The sequence below is a fragment of the Hordeum vulgare genome, chromosome 1H, assembly GCF_904849725.1.
Source record: "Hordeum vulgare subsp. vulgare chromosome 1H, MorexV3_pseudomolecules_assembly, whole genome shotgun sequence".
Classification (NCBI taxonomy): domain Eukaryota; kingdom Viridiplantae; phylum Streptophyta; class Magnoliopsida; order Poales; family Poaceae; genus Hordeum; species Hordeum vulgare.
The window spans coordinates 13,951,478-13,965,125 of NC_058518.1; the positions used below are offsets into that span (position 1 = coordinate 13,951,478).

The 13,648-nt window shown below is 46.0% G+C and overlaps 2 protein-coding genes and 1 long non-coding RNA gene across 4 annotated transcripts; 1 reads left to right on the forward strand and 2 right to left on the reverse strand.

The window, feature by feature from the left end:
* The first annotated feature begins 1,711 nt into the window (after positions 1-1,711).
* On the forward strand, positions 1,712-2,579 carry LOC123447786 (histone H2A.2.1). Its single transcript, XM_045124500.1, has 2 exons — positions 1,712-1,992; positions 2,083-2,579. Exons 1-2 carry the CDS (start codon positions 1,789-1,791, stop codon positions 2,341-2,343), a joined length of 465 nt encoding a protein of 154 aa, XP_044980435.1. The 5' UTR covers positions 1,712-1,788; the 3' UTR covers positions 2,344-2,579.
* Positions 2,580-3,483: 904 nt separating this feature from the next.
* Positions 3,484-6,477, reverse strand: LOC123447869 (serine/arginine repetitive matrix protein 1-like). Of its 2 annotated transcripts, none has more exons than XM_045124690.1 (6): positions 6,225-6,477; positions 5,175-5,256; positions 4,757-4,826; positions 4,422-4,553; positions 4,082-4,210; positions 3,484-3,881 (listed from the first exon to the last, which is right to left on the reverse strand). In XM_045124690.1, the coding sequence occupies exons 1-6, from the start codon at positions 6,460-6,462 to the stop codon at positions 3,702-3,704; spliced, it is 831 nt and encodes a 276-aa protein (XP_044980625.1). In that variant the 5' UTR covers positions 6,463-6,477; the 3' UTR covers positions 3,484-3,701. The 2 variants fall into 2 exon arrangements, with proteins under 2 accessions (XP_044980625.1, XP_044980548.1); XM_045124613.1 differs by having other exon boundaries at positions 6,116-6,398.
* A 2,321-nt stretch (positions 6,478-8,798) lies between these two features.
* LOC123404809 lies at positions 8,799-11,348 on the reverse strand. Its single transcript, XR_006611919.1, has 3 exons — positions 9,794-11,348; positions 9,403-9,463; positions 8,799-9,242 (listed from the first exon to the last, which is right to left on the reverse strand). It is a non-coding gene; the product is annotated as an uncharacterized LOC123404809 (long non-coding RNA).
* Between the last annotated feature and the right edge of the window lie 2,300 nt (positions 11,349-13,648).

The following is a 13,648-nucleotide window of genomic DNA, read 5'->3' on the forward strand; positions in this document are numbered from 1 at the left end:
TCTCTAGCTACCTCACCATCCATAACATAACCTTCAGGTACGTAAGGTAATTCATATCTATTAGGAGGACGAGGTGTAATAGGTGATTCAAGATCTTCATCAGTTTCAGCATTATCAAGTTCGTTAGCTCTAGCAATATGAGCAACGAGTAATTCACTCAGTGGCATGGTTTCAGTTTCAACATGTGTACCAATAATATCATGATTCATTTCAGAAGTAGCATCATCATGTTCATGCGACATACCAGGACGATCAACAGGTGGTGGTGTAACAAGCTAATTTAAAACAACAGGTGAATCAAAAGCACATCTAGATGACAGTTCCTTACCTCCTCTCGCACTGGAGGGGATGATCTTAGTTCGATTATCTTTTAGATTCTTCATAGTGGCAATTGGATATCCTCAAGTCAACACAATAAATAAAGCTATGCTCCCCGGTAACGGCACCACAAAAAGGTCTTGATAACCCACAAATATAGAGGATCGAGACAGTCTTCACGAGTAGTATTTCACTCTAAATTATTGATTCGGCACAAGGCGAGGCAAAGAATATTTATTGATCGTAACAGTTGAGTTGTCAATTCAACCGCACATGGGATATCTTTCTGCAACAAGGATTTAGTAACACAACAAATGATAGTAGTAATAGTAATAGTGATAGCGGCAATTTTGATAATAGTAGTAACGGTAGTAACAATACCAATTGAGTAGCAGGAGTGACAGTAGCAGCAACGGTAGTAGCTTAAAGATTCAGTATATGTAAAGCGTAGGCACGTGCATCGGTTATGCATAATGATTTAGATGACATTTATCATAGAAGAGTTACACACTAGGGCGACACAAAACTAGCTTCAAATCATCAATATAATGTAGGCATGTATTCCATATATAGTCGGGCCGAAGGACTTCTCTCCCCCCCTCCCGACGAAGGCGGACGCGATTTTGGCCGCCATGCTCGCGCAATGCGCGGTAGGAGGAAGGAGATCTGTAGCGCTGCTGGAGGGAGGAGGAGATCGATACCGTGTTGTACGAGGAGGGCGTCACATCGTCCCTCGTGTTCGACGAGGAGTGGCGCCGCGAGAAGGCTGTCCAGGAAAGGATCTACGTCGACCTCACCTCGGACTTCAATTGAGCGCCGCGGCTAGTCTCCGTTGAGCTAGATACGGTCAGCTACCGCATCATATGAGCTCCGGCGAGATCGATTTTGGCTAGTTCTAGGGTAGGGTAGTGCCCCGCGAGCTTTTTATGTAAAAGACCTATACTATGTATGAATGATCCGTCCGTATGTATGAATGAAATGCCCGCTTTTGCATTATTTGTCGTGCGAAACATGTTTTTAAATTATGCAGTTTCAGTTACAATTTCTATTATATTGCGGCTATTTTAAATCCGTATAGATCCTGCCGCGTGATCTATAATCCGTGTGTTTACGGTTTCGTAAAATAACGGAATGCCAGAGTTGTTCTTAGAAGCACACATACGCATTTCGACGTGGCAGTCATCTCTATCCACGGATCGCGGCCCCCGGGCGAACATCCACCCCCAGTCCCGCTCCTGATTGGCCCGTGCCCCCTTCCCACGGATCGCCACCCCCAAGCGAACATCCACCGTCCACGCCGCCTCCATCCTACGGCCCGCGCCCCACATCACGCGGATCGCCCCCTAACCCCGCGCGGCTATATAAACCCAAGCGCGGCAGCTCCAGGCTCAACCCACCTCACAACCAGCCGCCCCAAATCCACCTCTCGCCGGAGCCCCAGCAAGCAAGCAAGGCAAGGTAGCCAGGAAGATGGACGGCAGCAAGGCGAAGAAGGTGGCGGGGAAGAAGCTGGGCGGGCCGAGGAAGAAGTCGGTGACCAGGTCCATCAAGGCCGGCCTCCAGTTCCCCGTCGGCCGCATCGGCCGCTTCCTCAAGAAGGGCCGCTACGCCCAGCGCGTCGGCTCCGGCGCCCCCGTCTACCTCGCCGCCGTCCTCGAGTACCTCGCCGCCGAGGCAAGCGCCCCACCACCCTTCCTTCCTTCCTTCTTACCACCTCCGGTCAGCTAGTTTCATGCGCTGACGACGCCGTCGTGGAAAACGCAGGTGCTGGAGCTGGCGGGGAACGCGGCCAAGGACAACAAGAAGACCCGCATCGTGCCACGGCACCTGCTGCTGGCCATCCGCAACGACCAGGAGCTCGGGAGGCTGCTCGCCGGCGTCACAATCGCCCACGGCGGCGTCATCCCCAACATCAACCCGGTGCTGCTCCCCAAGAAGTCCGCAGAGAAGGCCGAGAAGGCCGGCGCCGCCGCCAAGTCGCCCAAGAAGCCTGCCAAGTCCCCCAAGAAGGCCGCCAAGGCCTAGATCCGGCCGGCAGTAGCTGTCTCAGCGAACTGACGATGCTCCGTCGGCGGCTCTCGCGTGCGCAGCGTCCCTCTTAATTTAGCTATGTCATTGAGTGTTCGTGTTTGATTAGGTGTAGTGGCTGTCTCGGTGGCTGATTTCAATATGTATCATCCTGATGTAATCGCGAACCAAGGGGAAGCCGCTTGCTTCCTGCTTGACTGATGGATTATCAACTAAGCGTTTCTGAAACTTAATTTGTCTCTGTTGGTTTATCCAGATCTTGCTTTTTGTATGAAGAGACTTATTCAGGCTTTTTGCTGTAAATCACTGAACTGAATTGGTTCAATTTGTTATCTGAGATCCAATCCTATAATTCACGAGCTGACATGATCGGCCGATATAATCGTGTAGGGCGTTTTGGTGGATGGGCTCAATGGAGTTTTTTTTTTCTTTTTCGAAAAAAGTAAAACAGAATATTATTTTGAAGTTTCAAGAAATTCTAAAAAAAAATCATACATGTTCGTATTAATTTGTTTTATTTACATGTGTGCAAGTTGATGATGAAATATATTACAAGAGATACACAAAAAAGATAAGCTTGTCCGATTTTTATAATGAACAGTAAATATACTGTCCACCATTTCAAAATCACGATTTCCTCTTTTTTGTGTAGCTTTCATCATAACGTATCCCATCTTCAAATTTTACGCACATGTACTATACGTCCATATAATCGTGTGCCATTTTTTTTTAATATTTTATACGTCCATATAATCATCTGCCATTTTTTAAATATTTTTTTAAAGCTTCAAAATGAGATTTTCAAAATTTCCAAAATAAAGGGCTTCGTGGAGTTTGCCCTCTGTTTAGCATTTTCGTATATAATCCCCTATTTTTTCTACAAACCATAGATGGCACGTAACTGACGGACATAACTGAATCTGTTGCTCACATGACGGGCAAGCTTCAGGTTGCTCTCCCCTCGTGCAATTCCTGGAAACTGTAATCTTTATCATATTTCTGAAGCTACACTCCCCTGTCATTTGAACAATTCTGCTGAGCAAATTCAGTTGTGCGGCAGACATTTTTTGCCTCATTCTGCTGCGGCGCACAGGTGCCTGAAAAACCTACCGAAAGCACGAGAAAGCGAGCGTGATCTTCAAGCATGAGGAACCGAGCCCGGTCTCTCGGCATACAACTCCGAAAATACTGAAATAACTTTACATCTCGTTTATCCCTCACTAACTGAATCAGATTCAGGATTCAGTTCTACCAATATACGGGTGCTACCATGTACTCCTACAGTCCCAAACCATGCATCGACTCACTGCTCACTGCTTACTAAGGCTACCACCTTACTGTCTACTACGCGTCCTCTACTCTGTATCACTGCCAGACGAAGCAAACTCCTCCACCAGCTCAAACGCGTCGACCTCCGCAAAGTAGGCCCTGCGCTCCTCGATGAAACCCTGCATCGGCACCGGGGGCTCCTCGTCGCAACTAGTATCCTCCAAAAGCTCCATTTTGTCTGCCTGCTCTTCTTCCCCGCTTGTTACCTACAATACATCCGTTCATTCGTTCATTCATTGATGCATTGCATGCACAGCAGCGACATAACAAGATAAGAGAGTTTGCATTCTTTTTCTTTTCTTTCAAAAATATAACCAAACATAGTTCCACAAATGGAGAAATAAACAGGGGGGACCTCATGATTTCCACAGCAAGGGCTGCTAGAAACCTGATAGATAATATTTACCTTCCTTGTCTTTTTGCTGGAGGGCGAAGATGCCCCAGACCGCCCGTCTCCAGTCCTCGCCTTTGTTTTGCTGGAGGGATACACGGGGGAGATCAAAGGCTCCATGCATGGCTGCTTTTCCCTTGTTACCTAAAACACAGAACCAGCAGCAAAGTAATAAGAAAGGGTTCACCTTCTTTTCCAAATAGACCAAAGGCGGTTTCACGAATCAGGAAAGCTCCAAAGAGTAGCAAAGCAGGGAGAGATCTCATAGTTTCCACAACAAAAGGGTTACTGGGTGCAAAATAAAAAAGTTAACACCATGCTAATGCTTGAACAGAAAGCTCAAATATATACCTACCTTCATCGTCTTTTTGCAGGCAAGTGTTGATGCGTCAGGCAGCATATTTCCACCAGTCTTCACCTTTGTTTTGCTGGAGGCAAATAAGGGGGAGATCAGAGGCTCTGTGTGCGGCTGCTCTTTCCTTGCTATCTGAAACAGACACAGCAGCGTGGTAATAAGAAAGAGTTCACCTTCTTTTCGAAATCAAGGGGGGAAATAACCACATGCTGTCACGAATGGACAAAGAACCACTGCTGGGTAGCAAACAGGGATTGATCTCACAATTAATTTCCATATAAAAAAGTTTGTAACATGCTAATACTTGAGCGGAGACCTGATATATATGCATATACCTTCCTCGTGTTTTTGCTGGGAGGCGATGATGGCCCAGGCAGCACGCCCCCAGTCTTCACCTTAGGTTTACTGGAGGTATGCAAGGGGCAGATCGATCAATCAATCAATCAACATGAAATAACCATTACAACGTGCTATTTGGCATTGGGGTATGTGTTCAGCATTACTTAAACTTAAAGAGTTTCACACCAAGGAACAGCAGGGGATAAATGGAACAAATGAAGGACAGTATGTATGTTTTAGTAGACAAATATGAAGTGGAGCAGACTAAAGCTAGAACACTAGATGGTTTTAAGTGTAATAATAATGCCCACAAGGGTCTAAATGATGTAATGCATTTCCAATATTCGTCGAGTAAGTGCAGGAACAGTCTATATATGGAAATGATGGTGAGTGGGGTGGTGATGTACGAGATACCTGATCCTTTGAATCTTGTTGAGATGAGTAGTGGAGGTTTGGAGCTCCCTTGTGGCTTTATCCTTGCCCTTGGCCGCAGCAACTAGTGCCAGAAAAGAAAATCAAGGAACCAATGAAATTGCTAACTCACAGTCACAGCAATTAATTACTGGGAAAAAAGGTCATAAACAAAGGAAGCAATCAAAGTGGTAGTCCCTAACATCTATATTTGTTACCAAGTGCAAACTAGGAGGAGACATGGTGAATTTCAGTAGCAAGTGTGCCGTTGCTCTTATTCTGGTACAGCCCAGGAAGCGAGCTTGGAGTTTGCTCTTTGAGCAGGTGACCGTTTCCTCAATTTCTCTTGCCATGGAAACAAGTAGCGCGCGCGTACGCGTTTCCTTCTTTCCCCAAATGTACAGAAACAGAAGGCGCAATATTACTTAGTGTCAATGAAGCTAACAAGGGGGGGAATGGTTTTCACATGACAAGAGAGAAGAAAGGCTAGTGGCTGGTATCCATTTTCTGCAGAGCACTCCTCTGTAAGACCATCCACGCACAGCATGCCCAGTTGCTTCAGTTCAGCACACACTAAACCATGGCTGGGAAGGATTCTTATCAAATTAGCAGAGGAGCACAAACTAATGTGGCAGTGAATGGATGATGGATAATCAAGCATGGGTTCGCATAATGCGATTAAGGACCGGAACATGATTAATCGAGCAATGTTAAGGGAGGAGTGAGGTCCTTCCCGTGGCTAGGAAGCAAGCAAGTGATCCACGGATCCGGCGAAACCCTAGCTCTCCCTGAATCAGCGTTCAGCAATCGGCACCCCCCTACCCCTACCCCTATCTGACCCCCGCCCGAATCCGGCGAAGAAACCCTAGCAAGCAAGCAAGCAAGCTATTGCTGAATAAGCCAGGGAAGGGGAGGGAGAGGATGCTCTGCTCTGCTCTGCTCACCGGAGACGGCGACGGAGAGAGCCGATGGAGGAGGAGGCGTGGGGATGCGGGGGGCAGTGGAGGAGCCGATGCTGCTGGCGCTGCTGGCCGGGCTCGTGCGGGGCTTCACCTTGGGCTTGAGGAAGCGGGTGACGACGGAGAGGTTGGTGAGGTCGGAGAGGGGGATCCGCTGCCTCCTCGGGCGAGGGCGAGGGCGCGGGCGCGGCATCTGGTCGCCTCCTCCGGCTCCGGCTCCGGCTCCGGCGACGGCGGCCATCCCTCTCTCTCTCTCTCTCTCCCGCGGTCGGCGACGGGATGGAATGGTGGAGTGGAGTGGACTGGACTGGACCGGAGGAAGAAACCAACATCCCATCGACCGATATGGGCTTGGGCTTCAATCGGACAGATAAATGGCCCACAAATTACGGAATACACACACATACATCCGTCAAAATAATACTCCCTCCGTTCCTACATATAAGTCTTTTTTGACATTTCACTACGGACTACATACCTTCATCTAACAACTACTCCGTACTCATTAGTCATTAGTCACTACTACCTCTGTCACAGTTTATAAGGCACGCGCGTGTACCTAGGTCGTCAATTTAACTTATATAAAATATGTTGTTTAATATAAAAATTATATCATTAAAAAATAGAACATCTAAAGTTTTTAATGATATATTTTTTGTAATGTATGCTTATCAATAAGTTGGTCAAATTAACGACCTAGATACACGTGCCGGACTTATAAACTGAGATGAAGGGAGTACTAAAAAAGGAAATGTATGTATTCCTTATTTTTTTTTCTAGACCAACATGTATTCCTTAATTGTTACTCACTCCATTTCTAAATATAAGTTTTTTTAAAGATTTCACTACGAACTACATAAAGATGTATGTAGACATAATTTTAAAATGCAGATTCATTCATTTTGATTCGTATATGGTCCATAATGGAATCTCTATAAAACCCACCTCAACAGCCTCACAAGACTTACCAAATAAAATAAAATTGATTCAATTGGCGGCTAAATGTATTTTAGTATGTAATCATATTAACGATAAAATGACATGTAAATCATGGTGGGTGGATACAAAATATGCGTGATCCTTTCTTTTCCCGGGGGATGTGTGCTCCTGTTGCAACACACAAACGATTATCTAGTTGTACCATGTATTCTACTCCCTCCATTTCTAAATATAAGTTTTAAAAAATATTTTACTAGGGGCTACATACATAACAGGGAACAGCTAGACGTCCACCGACGGATTCATACTAAACATCCGCCATCCGAATGACCGCTCGATGTACGCGCTCGTAGCCGCCCGATCTATCTGCTAGCACGCGGCTCCGTCGTTTCTCCCAACCAATTAATTTCTGAAGCAACGGTCTAGTTGCAGAAACAACGGATGCGTTGCGAAAACAATTCCTAAAGCAACGTCTCTAGTCGCGGTGGAGACCATGCTACCGGGCACGGGGGCGGCACCTGAGGCCACTGGGCGTAGCCCCTACTCAGCCGCATCGGATGAGGGTCCTCGGGGGCTGAGGGATGGCCGGAGACGGCAGCAGCGACGCTGGAGGCGGCGGTCGAAGCTCGGCCAGGTCGGGCCCGTCGCTAGGGGCAACGAGGAGACGAGCTGGAGGCAGCTACGTGCTCAGGGAAGTGCGGCCAATGCGGTGAGGCTACTGCGAAAAGCGGAGGAGCTCATGAGCTCGGAGCTCAGCGGCCATGGCCATGGACGGAGCTCGGGCTTGGCGGCGAACGACGCTAGGAGAGGGAAACGACGACATGGCTAGGAGAGTTGCAGGAAACTGTCCTGAAACAATAGATGAGCTGCAGAAAAAACAAAAGCGGCTTTGGCAAACTATCCTGAAACAACAGTTGAGTTGCAGGAAATTGTCCTGAAACAATAGGTGAGCTGTAGGAAAAACAAAAGCGACTTCGGAAAACTATCCTGAAACAACAGGTGAGTTGCAGGAAAGTGTCCCGAAACAATAGGTGAGTTGCAAAAAAAACGTAAGCGGCTTCGGCGAACGCGGGACGTTGTCGACTATCTGATCAACACAAGATCAAACGGCCACGGAGCCGGCAGACAGGCGCGCGTGATCAGCCGATAGATTGTAATCTTTTCTCAATAAATAAATCTATACTTTTAAATATGTCTATATACTTACGTATGTAGTTTTCTAGTGAAACATTTAGAAAAAATATATTTAGAAACTAAGGAAGTATTTCTTGTCGGCATCTAAAGCAATTAATGTTCACTAGTAAACGTGCCCGTGCGTTTCAATGGGAGAAAAAATTACATGCGCTATCTTCCTTACACATAGGTCCACATCGCTTACTTGTAAGGGTATATATGGATGTCTATCCATATTCAAGTTAAGAAATATCACAATGCATATCATTTATACATGAAACATTCAACCTTTAAAGAAAATGAGGTGAAAGAGTGAACTTTTGGAATAAATGTAAAAGCGAATTGCCTTTTGGGGCAATGTATTACTAAAATATCAATGTATTATTAAAATATCCTTACAACTTAAGATGTGATCATGAGAAAACGAAGTTGAAGAATTCATTTTTTATCAAGAAAAGAAGGAGAGAACAATGCTCAAAACTGCAAATGTGAGATTGTAGACAACACACAAATTATCAATCACTTGATCTAGTTTGGTCGCCTTATTCCAACTAAAGAATATTATATACCAATGAGGTCAATCTCCATGTTGTACCAAATTATCAATTCATCAATTAATTTTAAAAATCTAACTGGTGCTGAACTAAATGATTCACACAAAGAGCTACAATTAGAGGAAGTGGATAAGAATGGCAATTAATATAAATGGCAAACAACATTCTAACAAAAAAGTACAATACTTATAGACACGGGTAACAAATTTGGAATTTATAATTTGATTGAATGGAAAAAAACCTCCGCTTTATCGGTGATGCCAATCCTGAAATAAGATGACAACTTGAAGGAAAGAGAAAAGCAATTTATTCGGAGCTCGTAGTTCATAATGCAAATTGTTGTTTCCAGCTTGACAGGTAGACATATACCAGTTTCCCTTACATGTGTGCCCCTTTAAAATATTGCATTGCTCTCATTACCAAACATAGGATGTCAAATATTTAACCTGCAAACCAAAACATGTTACAATATCTATGAAGAGTTGCATCTATTTAATTTCAATGCGATATTAATTAGGAGGTAGTAGCATGCAACATTTACAAATAAAAGTTTTGCAGTGCGCCAAGGGCCTCTTCAAAATTTCGTTAAGCTGAATCTTATCGTACCTGCCAGCACCTCCTTTTGGTCCTTCTCGTCGGACTCCATCTGAGATGGCTACACGGCCGCCTGGGCGATCATCAAATCGACTCAAGTTATTAACAGCAAGCCTTTGTCTCCTCTCATCTCAACAGATTGTGCATTCAATTTTACAAAATTATATTTCCAAAACATATCCTGAATATTTGATGATCTTGTACTAACTATATAGTAGGATAGAATTACAAAAAGAAAAGTATGACACCGATAGACTGACCAACCCGTTCTTGGCTTGTTCACTCTGTTTGCTCTACAGTGCGGATTACATTTACATTCGCATAGTATCATGTCAAATGTCTCACGAATTAACATCACAGAACTTCTTTTGAAAAATATGAGGTCATGCAGGATGCAACCAACCTTGGGTCGTCAGGGAAACCGAGCAAGATGTGTTATCCGCGGCCATGTCCTTGGCCGGCCTCCTCTGTTGCTCCGTTCTAGCCCAATCATCAGTTAACTCCAACCACACCAACCCTCTTGAATTCCAACTCTGATCCACCACCATGGGTCACTGTCAGCAGCTCCTCGCAGCGTGCTGACACAAAATCCGCCGCTGTCGTCGGAATCTCCTAGCTGCACTCAATAAAAAATTCAGTGTGTCGAACAGGCACAGAAATACCTTTAAAGTAATTTCCTTGTACAAATAGGCAAGTAGGAGAAACTTACAGGGAGCACGTTGTACTGACCAACATCTAAAAACTGACATATCTTTGATGAAGCTACATAACTTTACATACATCTACTAACTTATTATCCTATGATCAAGTGTTACTTTCCCTAGATGATTAACCTGGAACAGATGACAATAAATACGATCAGTGCCGGTACCAATAATCAGTACACATATCTAAAATTTTCTCTCTTAAGAAGGAGCGCAAAAAACATGACAGAACATCACATAACTAATCCAAACCATATCTCCCTGTACAAAATTGCCACAAGCAGAGTAAAGAACATCACACACAGCAGCAGGATATGATACAAATCCCACCTTAACTGCTTCAAAATTTCTCTAGCTGAACCCATCGCATACATTGGAAAAGATGCTAAGTAACGTGTTCACACACTGACAATTATTCAAATCAGGGCAAAAATGAGTAGATCAATTGTAGCACCTTCAGATTTGATAAAATATTCTGTTGGTATATTCATCTAGTTCTGTTGCCTTCATCCAGAAAAAAGGGTAATCACACCCGATGACATGAACCCATCTTAACTGCTTCAAAATTTCTCTAGCTGAACACATCGCATACATTGGAAAAGATGCTAAGTAACATGTTCACACACTGACAATTATTCAAATCAGGGCAAAGATGAGTAGATCAATTGTTGCACCTTCAGATTTGGTAAATATTCTGTTGGTATATTCATCTAGTTCTGCTGCCTTCGTCCAAAAAAAAGGGTAATCACACCCGATGACATGAGGGCATTAGCAGATGGGTGGACGCCTTAGGGATGTGTGGGGAGGGATACCTCAGTCGGAGAAGCAATAGCTTGCGGAACTGCCGGAAATGCGGGTGCAACAACGGAGCGTGGTGCCGAACTTACCATCGATAGATCACAGCCGCTTGCCATGTCCGACCACATCCACCACGCCGGCTTCAGATTACCACTGGAGCACCGGGGAGGAGGCTTGCAGGAGCTTCGGGAGGCCTTGTGTAGCAGGAGCTCGAGGAGGCCAGAAGCCTGAGGTGAGGTCGAATTGAATTTCCACCTCCACGGAGACCTCCACGTGCACCAGAGGACACCGTTGCTGCAGACCTCCCCGAGGGCAGAGGCAGGAGATGGCTTGTGGCTGCGCTGGAGGCAAACTCCGAGGGGGAGGCATTGCACATGCAGCGCGGGAGCGGCGGGGATGGGTTTCCCGCGGCCGGATCTTGCTGGATTCAAGCACGGACGACTCGTGCTGGTGGCCCTGGAGCTCCAGCAGACCGCAGTTAGAAGGATACCATGAAGAAAGAGTTATTCTCAAATTGGAGAATGATGAGATTTCCATTCAATTATATGGCAACTCTATACAAAAATGCCCGGGCAAAAGATCTGATACTATATGTTGCAAACAGCGCAGCAACCTAAAATTATCTCTGGCTGCCCAAAACAATGTGATATAACCAACATAAGTAAAACTACAGTATAATCATCGAAGAAAGTCAATCTTCAATCAACCAAGCAATGCACCGAGTACCTCTTCAAGGCCAAAGCTACAGTTCTAACTTCTCGCTGCCCAACTGGCTGAGCATGATCGCCATGTCCATACCCTGAGTCGTCGTCGCCATAGCCAATTCATACGGGCATTTCTTGGAGAAGCCGACCTTTCCAGCCTTCTTCACTTTCCTCATGCAGTTTTTGAAATTCTCATGGCATTTGATACTCATCAGGCCTGATAAATTTGCATTTATGCAAAGAAAAAGAACCATGAGACTGAGCATTCGGAGTACAGATCTTCAGGTAAACAGCTTGAGTGCAAACTTTCTTTCGCATCACGAGCATCATATTTCCATTGTGTTTCATGCATGCATGTTACAGAGAAACCGGTTATCCATGGTGCAAGATAAAGAAACATCTTTCACCTGAAGGTAAAAAGAGGTGCCATCTGTACAATACTATGACATATGTAATTTAAGAGGGAACTGCAAAGCCGTGAAGACACAGCCGCAGATCGGCAAATATAAAATAAAATGATTGACCAAAAACTGTGACTTGTCACTTGTCCCAATGTCATACAGTTACACGAATGTGGAGATGGCATTAATGATATGGCGGGTGCCGTTCGTTGTTTGGAGGTAAAGTAGTGTGATCCATGGCAACCTGATGCAATGTTGAACATCCACTGGGCGTGGATGCTACAGATTTACCTAAACCACACACAATTTATCACTGAGCGACAGATGAGCGAAAACATCAGTTCATATTACTACCTTTCTTGTCGATGCAGTGGTCGTGGTCGCGACAGCAGGCGTCGAGGTCGTCGCAGGGCTCCTCCCCCTCGCACCCACTCCAGTCCACGCCGCAGAACTTGCCGTACCGGATCCCCACCGCTGCCACCCATCCCCATCCCATCCATGGTCAGAGCATGCTCAGATCAGGTAAGAAAGAAATCGTCACACTTGATTGACCAGATCAGGGGAGGACGAGGAGGCTCACAGTCGCAATTGAGCGTCGCACACGACCGGCTACAAGGCGGCAGGTGGAGGAGGTCCGACCGACGCGGTCAGGAGTAGGAGGGAGCTCGGGAAAGTGGCGGCGAGCGTGGTTCTGCCTGGATCGGTCTCGGATAGGTTTTCCACGGCCACATCTGGGTCTCAACGGGCCGTGGACTCACCCCGAAGCAGCTGTGCGAAACATTTTTTAACTTATTTACTGGACTGCGGGTTTATTCAGCCAAACGACAGAGACTTTTTTGTAAAAATGCCTTGGCGGAAATTCCGACAGAAGCGATAACCGTTTTATAGGTATGTTGTGTTAATTTTAAATAAAAATACATACGACCAACCGGAAATTTGGCGTGTCGTCACCTAACAAAGGAAAATCACATGTTCATTTATGGTAGATGGTACGTCATTGTGATACACAAGTTTTCCATTTGCAAACTTCTCCAAGAGTAAATTTCCAGCATTTACGTGGCTCCCACATCGAGATTCAGCATGCAATTGCATGGGATTAATGCCGAGATTACGGCTCGTCAGTACGTTGCTAACAACATTACTGATAAGGCCACAAAATATTGCAGTATATCTCCAATGGATAGTCTGCTGGATTTTGTTTTACCAACCACGTGGCCAAGCATATCTATACTACTAATAAACAAGCGAACATATTCTTTCCTAAACGTACCCGAAAACACGTACACAGGACATTCTAGATAAAATACCACCACACGATCCGGCCCACCTAATTAGATCTAACCGTTTACATAAAAAATAACCCTCACTGTGTACGCTTAGCAATTTACGTGAGCGGACGAAACTCTGCCATCTCCCACCCGACCCCCCGCCACCGCCTCGGCGTTGGCTGTCGGGCCCTCGCTCGGACGCCGGCCCCGCACCAGTCGCCGCCGGTCCTCGCGCCCTCCCTCGCTGACGTCGCGGTGGCGGCCGTCTATAGGGCCAAGGCGGCGCCACCGCCTCGGCGTCGGCTGTCGGGCGCTCGCTCGGACACCGGCCCCGCACCAGTCGCCGCCGGTCCTCGCGCCCTCCCTCGCTGACGTCGCGGCAG

Coding starts and splice junctions, on each gene's coding strand:
- LOC123447786 (XM_045124500.1), top strand. CDS start 1,789: ATGGACGGCAGCAAGGCGAAGAAGGTGGCGGGGAAGAAGCTGGGCGGG. Junction 1,993..2,082: donor TCGAGTACCTCGCCGCCGAG/GCAAGCGCCCCA, acceptor TGGAAAACGCAG/GTGCTGGAGCTGGCGGGGAA.
- LOC123447869 (XM_045124613.1), bottom strand. CDS start 6,371: ATGGCCGCCGTCGCCGGAGCCGGAGCCGGAGCCGGAGGAGGCGACCAG. Junction 5,257..6,115: donor TCTCTCCGTCGCCGTCTCCG/GTGAGCAGAGCA, acceptor TTCTGGCACTAG/TTGCTGCGGCCAAGGGCAAG. Junction 4,211..4,421: donor CCTGCAAAAAGACGATGAAG/GTAGGTATATAT, acceptor TCTGTGTTTTAG/GTAACAAGGGAAAAGCAGCC.